The 11,411-nt window shown below is 40.1% G+C and overlaps 1 protein-coding gene across 3 annotated transcripts; it reads right to left on the bottom strand.

Moving 5' to 3' along the window:
* Window positions 1-3,629: 3,629 nt before the first annotated feature.
* Window positions 3,630-10,974, bottom strand: LOC147386814 (uncharacterized). 3 transcript variants are annotated; one of them, XM_086422356.1, is made up of 3 exons: window positions 10,792-10,974; window positions 9,358-10,143; window positions 3,630-5,773 (listed from the first exon to the last, which is right to left on the bottom strand). In XM_086422356.1, the coding sequence occupies exon 3, from the start codon at window positions 5,754-5,756 to the stop codon at window positions 3,747-3,749; it is 2,010 nt and encodes a 669-aa protein (XP_086278482.1). In that variant the 5' UTR covers window positions 5,757-5,773; window positions 9,358-10,143; window positions 10,792-10,974; the 3' UTR covers window positions 3,630-3,746. The 3 variants fall into 3 exon arrangements, with proteins under 3 accessions (XP_086278482.1, XP_086278483.1, XP_086278481.1); XM_086422357.1 differs by lacking the exon at window positions 9,358-10,143 and having other exon boundaries at window positions 10,710-10,974; XM_086422355.1 differs by lacking the exon at window positions 9,358-10,143 and having other exon boundaries at window positions 10,792-10,973.
* Window positions 10,975-11,411: the final 437 nt, after the last annotated feature.

The following is an 11,411-nucleotide window of genomic DNA, read 5'->3' as shown; positions in this document are numbered from 1 at the left end:
CAATGATAACTCAAAATTCATCGAGTGGAACTGCGAAAAGATCTAGCTTACCCTTCCATGGACCTATCTTGACGACCACGGACTTGGCCGACCCTTGTATAGGAGTGGCCTCAGAGTTAACAGCTTTCATACCGCTTGAATCCTTTTCGAGCCGGATATTGAGGCGCTTCGCCTCTGCAAGGGCAATGAAGCTATGTGTAGCTCCCGTATCAACCATTGCCTGGGTGGTCTTACCACCAATCTCTATATCAACATACATGAGACCCTTACGCTGACGGATCTTCTGAGTCTCAGAGGTTTGTTTCATTGTATTCAACAGATGCATAGCTCCCATGTGAGAAGATTCATCCTTATCTTTCTCATTTAAACTCTCATGACTAGGGTCACTCTGGGAAGCTAACAATGCGTTCAACTTACTTCTTTGCGGGCAATTGAACGTCTTATGAGGACCACCACACAAGTAACACTGAATCTTGTTGCGGTGATTGTTGGACTGGATACCTATATTCTTCGAAGGGGAGGAATCCTGGTGGGATCTCCTACTTGGACTGTGTCTAGATCCTCCATTTTTACCTTTGGAAGACCCATGGGTACGTTCACTCTGCGAAGAGTACCCTTTCGACTGATTGGATACCTTCTTTCTATTCCCATCCACGGAAGAATAGTCTGTCAACCGCTCCGCTACGGCGATAGCAGTCGTGAGGTCTTGCACACGTTGCCTCTGTAGTTCTGTCTGAACCCAAGGCTTAAGCCCTTCTGTAAATGAGAACAGCTTGTCTTTCTCTGACATGTCACGGATATCAAGCATCAAGGCGAAAAACTGCTTGACATAGTCGTGCACGGTACCAGTATGTTGGAGTTGCCTCAACTTTCTACGGGCAATGAACTCCACATTCTCGGGTAAGAACTGACTCTTCAGCTCCTTCTTGAGATCTTCCCATGTATCGATGGAGCATTGGCCACTCTCCATCTCGGTGTACTTTGTTCGTCACCATAGCTTAGCATCACCTGCAAGATACATAGAAGCAGTTGTTACTTTTACCTCTTCTGAATCCGGACGAGCTGCACAGAAGTACTGTTCCATATCAAACAGGAAATTCTCGAGCTCTTTCGCATCGCGTGCACCACTGAAGGTGCGTGGCTCGAGGACTCACAGGCGTGAAGGAGAAGCATTACTACCGATAGGCCGCTCGTTACCAACGGCTCTTACCAGGAGGCCTACCTTAGTAGCGAGCTCCGTAATCTGTTCCTGTAACGTGGCTATGGATCCTCGGGTATCTTCTTCGAGGTCAGTCATTCTGGCTCTAAATGTATCGATTCTTTCCTCCAGCGTGTTCTATCGATCATCTATTCGCGTAATACCTTCAACTATACCGAAGAGCATGGCTATCTTCTCCTCCAATACCTCAATGCGTTCCTTGTTTGTACGTGGTGCTGGTGTGTTGGGAGTGGGTTGATCCACGGTACTAGTAGCTCCTCGTGCCATTGTTCGCGTGAACTAATGGAATCTCGAGGGAAGAGCTAGGGGTGAAACCAACTGTGCTCAAACAACTGTAGCTCTGATACCAACTGTCACGGCCCTATTCTTTCGAAGTGAGGTCGTGCGGCGCAAAGGGGTCAAATCCACTTGTAAGCCTGTAAAATGATCGTATACCACACACACGTAGCTAGCAAATAAGTAAACGAGGCAACACTACGCAAAGTCAGGAGGCAACTTTGTTGATATAATATTGAATTACACGGTGCAACGCGTTACAAAGGAATAGATGCGTTACAAGCAAATGATGATCCTATGACACGCGGGACTTCCACGGAGCTGGGCTTCAAGGCTTCAATAACGTGGGTGTAGGCCGGGGATTGGGATAGCACTGACACCCTTCGTACAAAGTAGATATCTTTCCTTTCCCAGGTTTCCAGAAGAAAACATCAAAAGTGGAGGCCGGTCATACTCCCTTATTACGAAAATGCCACTAAGCTAACAAGGATGCCCTGGCACGGGGCTGACATGTACCCTAAGCTAATAGATATGCCCTGGTACGGGGGCTGACATGGCTTCATAACGAGCCTTACATAGTATTACATGGGTGCTCCCGGGTGACTCCGAGGCGAGCTACACCTAAACTCTAAGTGTCAGAGTACATGGCCGTTACACTATGGCCCTGCATATGTCGTTTCATGGCCATACCCACGTGCCCATGTAGTTCCCATGCTCGTGCCTATACTCCCATGAAAATCAATGAGCGCATCGAATGTGAGTAAAGTATATTCCAATCTCAAAAGTAATTCATGTAAAGATATTTGGTGGGGATTTTCGATAGGAGGAACGAATTTGTGCAGCAAGGGACTGAATCTCATGGGATCATGGCAGTAAGGTTACTCTGCCACTTATAATACCCTACCATGTATTTAAGTTTTCTGCGAAAGATTTTAACCATAACCCGATAAAAATTGTATTTCAAGGTGGCTTGTGTGATTAGTCCGTCTAGGGGGCTTTACCAACGACACATGCCTCTGAATGCCAAAAAGTCTCTATTTTGGGTCAATAAATGACAACAAATGCATACATCGCTTATTTAGACTGGATTATGATTTAGAATGGTACAATCATAATCTTGCACACAAAGACAATGCGCCACTGATTTTTCAACCAAGTGTGATGACTAATTCTGTGAATCAATAATTCCTCTCATAGTAGGTTGGATTACTTTGAAGGACAATTTATTATTTCCTCAGTCTCTCCCATAGTAACGACGTAAAGGTCACTCTGCCGCCTACAATACCATATCATGTATTTAAGTCATCTATAAAAGATTTTACCCATAGCTTCATAGAAATTGTATTTCAAGATGGCTCGTATGATCAGTCCCTCTTGAGGGCTTCACCAACAACACATACCTCTATAGGCCAGAAAGGCATATTGTGGGTCAACAAAGGACAATGGACGCACATGCGGCTTATTTAGGCTAGACTAATGATTCCTCTCGTGCTAGGTGGGATTACTATCGCAAGACATTTTGTTATTTCCTCACTTTTGCCACATATAATACTCTTCCATGTATCCAAGTATTCTATAAAAGATTTTACACATAATCTGATTGAAATTGTATTTTAAAGTGTCCCATGCGACTAGTTCGTCTTTAGGACTTCCAAAAGAATATATTTTCCAAGGCCAAAAAGAACCTATTGTGTATTGACAAAGGACAACAAATGCATGCATAATGCATCACTTCTACCGTTTTGCTTACTTAAATTAGATCATGAATTCGAAATGTTAAATCATAACCCTACACGGTAGCTTTGTACCATTGACTTTTCAACCCAACGTCTGAAATTAGATCATGAATTCGAGATGTTAAATCATAACCCTACACGGTAGCTTTGCACCATTGACTTTTCAACCCAACGTGATGACCAATGATTCCTCTCATACGAGAATGGATTTACCATCACAAGACGCCTTATTATTTCCTCCTTAATCTCTCTTAAAAGAACGATGTCAAGGTATACCATCAAGAAGGGTCAAAATTAGCTGCTGCTGCTGCTTTTTTTAATTGGAGAGAGAGAGAGAGAGAGAGAGAGCTCTTCTTATTATTTTTTTTCAATTGGAGAGAGAGAGAGAGAGAGCGCGCTTTGGTAAAAGAAACAACCAAACAAGGCATTATCATAAGAACCAACACCAGCAACAAACCAACCACTTTCTGTTTGTTTTTTTTTTCCCCTATCATTCAAAGTCCTCCCTCATCCTCCTACAGAGAAGGGGAAGTAACAAACTGCCTGGGTACACTAAATATATCCTTCCCAGCAAAAGGAGATGTCCACTCATGAGAACCACCTTCGGAATTTGAAGCCGACGTCGTTGTTTCTAACACCGCTCCATCTTGCAACCCCACATTGCAGACACCATTTGAACTCACAGACCTCATTCCAGACTTTGTGCCCACTGAAATTGTTGATGATGACCAAGAGTCGTACATCTGACCATTCTTCACAATTGATGCAAGACCCATTAACAATCCACTTGGCCTGGTCGACAAGGTTGATTCCAAGGACCAGTCTATGCTTGTGTAATCACATTGTGGTATTGGGCCTCCTGTGTTCCAATCCACCGGTGAAGATGAACCAGATCCACCCATCGAACCCAACGCTGAGAACAACCCCAATGAAGATGGTACGGCAAGTGATGAAGACGATGACGACCCTGTTGTGCTCCAAGAGCCACCCCATCCGGCTGCGTGCCCATTGGAATCAACTGGGCTAGACACTAACGGCTGATAATGAGGTTGGTGGTAAAACTGTTGCGAGCTCATATTATTGGGGATTGGGCTTGAAACTTGCGATGGACCCCCTTTTGTCTTCATGATTTCTATACCCGAGCTAGTATTAGTGTACCACCCAACCGTTCCAGGAGGGGATGCACTCATGTTTGTTGCCGGGGGATTCGGCGGCGGAGGCTTTGCGTTGATGGATTGCGGACGCTGCATCATGACAACTGGCTCTCTCAAAGGTCCTGATTGAAGGTTCTTAATTTCAACATACCGAGCTTCTGCTTTCGCTGGTGGTGGTGGTGCAGCCTGTAGAGGTGATGCCAAAGAATATGAAACAGGACTTGATCCGGCACTCGGCCACTTTTTCTCTACTGTTATCGATGCTACTTGGGATCTAGCCCATTCTGCCGACTTTGGCTGAATCCTTCTTAAAGATTGCGAGTTTGCACTCTTCAAGTTTGTGGATTCTGGAGATGATGCAACAACTGTAGGTGCTGCCTTTGCATAGTTAAAATCCCTTTCATCCCTTCTCTGTTGTATTGTTGTAACCGTAACTGAAGTATTGGTCTTAGGTTGTGGTCTCATTGGGTTCTGAGTAACAGTGACTGATAGCTTACCATTACTACCAACTGTCGGCAGATCACAAATTGCTTCTGCCTTTGGCAGAGAAGGCGGGGGCGGTTCCTGCTTCTGTGCAACCTTCAATGTACCGGCCGCCTTATCCAAATCACCTTCACAGGCTACAATTGCTCTTTCAACCTCCTGCCTTGAGCATTTGTACCTTATCTCCATGTCTGCAATCCGATTAAGTTCTTCAGTTATATCAATTTTCAAGTTACCCCCACCGTTAAGGTCAGAATCCTTGTGTTGAATTGCTTCTTCGCCACCCTCAAACAGCCAAGCGACCGATTCCTCTATCCTACCTTCATTTAATATGAGAGCCATTGTTGCTCGTTCTGAAGAGAATCCCATCGACACAAGTTGTTGGGCAAGCGCTTCTAATTTTCTCGACATGAGATAGCCACGGCACCTCTCATGCAACTCTTGTGCCCGCTTCTCCCTCTGACGTTGGTGCTTCCTCTCATTCTTCAGTCGGATCTTGTCGCGCTTGTCATTGTCAGAACCGGGTATAGCCTCCTGACGGACAGTAGTAGTGGCTGTCTTCTCTTTTTGGTCTTCCGACTCGCCAGAACAACTATCATTGTTGGAAACGGAATCATACTCAGCCCCTGTCCCAAGTGAGCTACCAGAATGATCATCTGTGTCATCTATATTTTGGAACCGACCATTGTTATGGGGAGGGGGTGAAGATGCAGTTGGTGCCGCTTCAATGGTATGAAATGTTCCAGAGATTGGGTTGTATGCGCTTGATGTTATGCCATTCCCTGTTGTAATGGGTGTGGCAGGCTTGGAAGAAGCCTTCTGCTGTTCTTTGGCTGCCCTTGCTGAGGACGACTTATCCTTTGCCTTGGATCTGGATGCTGGAGACATTTTTTTTAATTCTAATCCTGCCATATACAAGAGAAACACACAATGACGCGTGTGTTATGCACCCCATGTTACTGGATCTACATCTACACTCAACAAAAGAGGGAAGGAAATTTGGCAAAGCGAGAGATGATTTTAAGCTAAACATGACCAAAAAAAAAGAAAAGGAGAAAAGAATCAGAATAATCTACTAATAATGAGAAACACTTCCAGAAAACCAAAACATATCAAGCTGGTGGTATGAGTGTCCTATGAACAACTGATACAGAACTTCCCATATTATTGATGAATGAAAAAAAGTCATATTTAATAACTTGTAGGCCAGGAGTGAAGCAAATTCATTCATGCTAAGAAATAGAGCTGATCTTGAGGTAAACACGCATAACAAACATTAATACACATAAGAACGAAAAGATCAAAAATCCAGTAAGAAGTGCACTTCTTGGAGATCAAACGCTTAATGAATGCATTGCACTAAGTTCAACATTAATCTTAGCACCGTATAACAGGGAAAAAAAATGCATGGCAGTGTGTATTGACTCTAGTTACTCATATTCCATTAAAATCGATCGAAGTTTATGTCCTAGACACTATTGAATGGATACCAAAGTCATGTTGAACATCTCATTTTTTTTAAATGTAAACAATGTACCATGACATGTACATGAGTAAGAAGTGCACTTCTTGGAGATCAAACGTTTTAACACATGCACATACACTAAGAATTCAACATTTATCTTAGCACAGAACACCAAGGAAAAAACATGCATGGTTGCTTATTGACTCTAGCTACTCAGATTCCATGACAAGCAATCGAAGTGAGCATTATTGCAGACATGATTTAAGGCAGCTAGTACATTTTTAATCCATTTAATATGTGCACTAGAGTGATAAATTGACGCTTTCTGTTAGTCAATTGAAAACTTTACCTGGGAATTGTATCATTAATTTTATTTTATTTTTTTATACCCAAAATTTTATCGCCACTTTTGACATAATTAACAATTATTGACAATAAAAAAATCAAATTACCCATGCGACATTTGCAGAAGTTGTAAGGAAGATGCTTGCTTCAAAAGTCAACATCAAAATCTACTTACACAAGAAATATTAAAAACCAACATGGACATTGTAAAACAGACATTATTTCATCCCTCTATAAAGATCTAGTTTCACTAAATAGAGAAGTATCAAAAGATAGAACAGTCTCACCCAGATCTCAAGTAGACCTACAAAGTGACACTACCAGATAAGCACAATAATGCACAACAGCTCACAGAAGTGGGAATCAAAAACCTCTAAGTTCACTAAATAGAGAAGTATCAAAAGATAAAACAGTCTAACCCAGATCTCAAGTAGACCTACAAAGTGACACTACCAGATAAGTACAATCATGCACATCAGCTCACAGAAGTGGGAATCAAAAACCAACAACTAACCCCTTGCAACAAGTCAACAACAAATTCTCATATCTAACATCAAACTCCTCAAAAAGCATGCATTTGAACTCCAACAACATTTTTAACCAAAAAAAAGGTTCCTTTATGGTCCATAATCGCCTCGTTCTCCTCCATAACCTTCAAAGACTCGAGCATTTCTCTCTTTCAGTAAGAAACTCCCTCTATATATAAAAGTATAACAAGACTAACTCACAATAACATCCACCAATGAGGATGGTAAAACCTAAGACATCGAATAATGAATAAATGAGACCAAATTTTTGAAGCATTGGGACAATGAAGAAGTAGGTGATCAATGCTTTTGGCATTACTTTGGCACAGTGTAGTCAAGGTGAGGGCCTTGATGCCCTCAGGAACGCCACAAAGTGGCGCACCAAAGGCATCTTAATACATGGTGAAGCTGTGTAAATAAGGTGCACGCCTTGAGTGCACTTTGGTCAAGGCACAAGGCACACACCTCACAAACAAAAAAAAAGGCACCCGCCTCACTGAAATAAATGTATTTTTTTATAAGAGAATTTTATTAGAAAAATGTATTTTGTTTAAATAAGACAACAATTTCATATTTGAGTGCATAATCTATACATACAAAAAAGTTTTATTTGAAAAGTACAATTTTGTACTATTAAAAATGTTGAACTCTACATTTTGTCATTTTTAATTGGTCCAAGCCGGTTAGGGCTTAATTGATTTACTCCGGTCTAAGGTAGAGGCCACCTCTATAGGACCGAGTTAGGGCTCAACCATGTTGTTGCTGGTCTACTTCTACTTCTTTTACTTCCCTTCTTCTTGTTCTTCTTCCTTAATTTTTTTGCTACTGTTAATTCTTCTTCTTCTTCTTGAAGTGTTGAATACTTCAGCTTATTTACAAAACTCATATTTATATATGTTTCAATCATAAAATATCTAGAATTTGTCCTTCACTATTTTCTTTTATATTTAAAATTTTATTGTGCTTGCTTCACTTGGGCACATGCTACGCCTTGCACAATTGTGCCTCAGACACCAAGAGGCCTTTGCGCTTTTCACCCTTACTACACTGCTTTTGCACATAACATAATTATTCACTACGATTTTCCTAAAAGTGATTAACTGTTCAAAGGTCAAAATTATGTCCAAAGAGACGACCCCAACAACAAAAATCCACTTTTGAAAAAAATTTAGAACCCCAAACCAAATTTCCAGACAATGTCCATAATTTTTGTGATTTAGATAGTTTTAGATAAGTAAAGGGGTTTTAGTGGTTAGCTTGGGTTTTTGTAATTTAGATAGTAATAACTATAAAGAATCTAAGTTAGGTCAGATGAGGCCTATAATTTTCATTATTTTAAACATTGCCAACCCCCAAATTTTTGGGATAAGGCTTTGATGATGATGACCTCCAAAATTTATTTATAACCAGTTAGGTCAATTTGAACTAGAGCTAAACAGAAAATTACATCTAAAGTAGCATTATCCTTGATAGCTATTTTCAAAGTTTGTTACATAAAAGATAATATCTTTTTTCACTATATTTCCATTTTAAATACGACAACCAATAAAAAAGGAAAGAAATATCATTCAACATGAGATTTGTAAACAAAATATCCAAATTTTACAAAAATATAAAGAAAGCAATTCCAATTCACAAATCTTGTAAAGAATATTACTCACCACCACAATTTCCAACAAATAAGAATGGTTGTTTATAACTCACAACCGAGGCCCTTTTGGCTGGCAAAAATTTCCTATTTACAATGGTTAACATTTTAGAGGAACAATCTTGTTTGTTTAACTGACATAAGTAGCATGCTAAGAAGGAACCTTGTTTTTTGCTTACTCGTGAATTCTTTCCTCGTTAGGAAGGAATCACATGGTAAGTGTTTGGTCATGAACAATGAAGTTGATAACCACCTTGATTAGAAAGAACGCACAAGTTGAATGTTCTAAAAGAGTGTGAAGAAGATCACAATTACATGGATTGAAGTAATGGTAGGATAATTATTGATAAATGGCTTATAAGCAACATCGATGTCATTTGTATTATTGCGGATTGTCATCGTTTTATAGAACTTGACTAGGGATATGACTCAAAATAGACATCAAAATAATATAATATGACTCAAAATAGAGTTGATTAGGGAAATAGGATTCATGTTTCTGACCTCCATTTTTGGATAAGATTATGGTGATGATGTTAGAACCTTTGGCTTCCCTTGTATTTTCTACAGAAGTATGTAGGGGAGATTTTATTTGCCAAGAAGTCTGATCAGCATTATCAAAGGCGCAAGAGACACTCTCCTAGGCATAAGGCTTTACAATGCGAGGCAAAATCTCCTTGCCTTCTCTAGGCACTGACATACAACAGCACCAAAAGGCGAGGGCCTAGGCGATGCAAGGCAATGCTTTGATTGCCCCTGCATAGCATGATTGTTTTTCTTCACTTCATTCATTCCTTTCTTCATAGTGTAAGCCATATAAGGCCTAAAAACAAGAAATAAACCCTCATACAACTCCTTTTGAAAATCAAAATACCCTCAAATCATTGATTTTATAAAATAAAATAAAAATTTAAAGAAAAACCAAAACTTCATTCAATGGGGTTAAATAAGGAGGCCAGCCAGTTTTTTTTCCGAACATACGACCAGACGAAGCAAACGTGTGACTAGTTTTACTACTGAGCCAGCCCCCTGGGGGTATATAGCCTCCCATATTAGGCAACAAACAACAAAACACAAAACAATAGAGAAACAACAGACTTCTCAAATTCCACGGTAAATAATTGAGAAACAACTTCGCTCCAACTATCACCATAAGACAGCACTTTCAGGCCAAAATGTGCTGATGAGCCCCACAAGTTGCATTAACCCATTGAACCTACTCAACCAATTTCAAGGACTTGGTACTGAACAAGCATGGCCTGGACAAGGGAATTCCCACGTGGCCAAATCCTACAGAATGAAGAGGTCTAAATTGACGCCAAAAAATCATTTCCCATAAAACAGCATATTTCGTTTTCCGTCAAAGCAAACGATTACCAGTAAACTCTTAAACCAGTCAAATCGTGTCAAGAATTAAGATTTAAGACTGATTCGAAATATATCAAAAATAAACTACAAATCCTAACAAAAATCGAATTTCAGCCACCGACATTTTAATAATTCCAAAACTAACTTTCTATCAAAATTTGATTCTAGACTATACAAGAAAAAAATCGAACTATAAAGAAAAAAAACTAAATTCCAGAAGAAAAAATGACGCTCATATCAACACACAATCAACAGAATCGTCAAACAATCATTAAAAAAACAACAACGCTATCTGAGTCATCAGACATCTGATAGCCGAGATCTCTTAAAATCCAAACAAATGGAGAGATCAAAACATAGAAACCAAAAAATCGGATCCAAATCTCGACTTGTAAACCTCTATTTTCAAAATTTCGATATATATATCAAATCTATAACCGATCTACAGCAGAAACACAAAATCAAGAACAAAATCATGAATTTCTCACCGATTTACGCTAAATCTAACAAATCGAAAAGGGGTAAAACAGGTCGCGAGAGAGACAGTAAATTGAGGATCTAGAAACAGACCTGTATACAGAATAACCTAATCGATTGGCCGAGCTTTTGCTCCAATGGAAATAGCGAGGGTTACAATCAAAACTACAGAATTAGGGTTTTGGGGATTCAATTTCTCTGTCTCTCTCTCTCGCTTTCTTTCTCTCTCTGGTTTCTATTTTTTTCAATTTTTAATGACTCTCTCTCTCTCTCTCTCTCTCTCTACGTGCGCGAGGCTAAAATTATGTCCGAATTAAATGGATTTTGAGGTCCGTCTTTTACCTAAAACAAGAATCAGCCCTTTGGATTCCGCACCGAATGGAAAAGTCACCCGGTAAAAACGTTCAAGTTTCAGTTACGTTGCGGTATAGAACGAATCCCGAGGAATACCAGCGGTTCAGATATAAACAGAACGGTCACCCATCTAACCTAGGGATACGGAGAACATGATACACGTGTTATAACTACAAAACAATTAGTTTGACCAAAAAGTTATCGATTAAGTAAATGCAAAGTAATGAATCTCGAGGAATACCAATGGTATGGATTTAAAGTGAGCAGTCTCCTCATCTAACCTAAGGATACGGAGATGATAGTACACTACAAAATAAGTGGTTGTTGGACCAAAAAGTTGTCAAATTGGTAGGATCTCG

This window comes from Akebia trifoliata, chromosome 14, assembly GCF_017979445.1.
Source record: "Akebia trifoliata isolate Shusen 1 chromosome 14, ASM1797944v1, whole genome shotgun sequence".
Taxonomy (NCBI): Eukaryota; Viridiplantae; Streptophyta; class Magnoliopsida; order Ranunculales; family Lardizabalaceae; genus Akebia; species Akebia trifoliata.
Note: the sequence above shows the minus strand (reverse complement) of the source record. Positions and strands in the feature narration are given on the sequence as shown.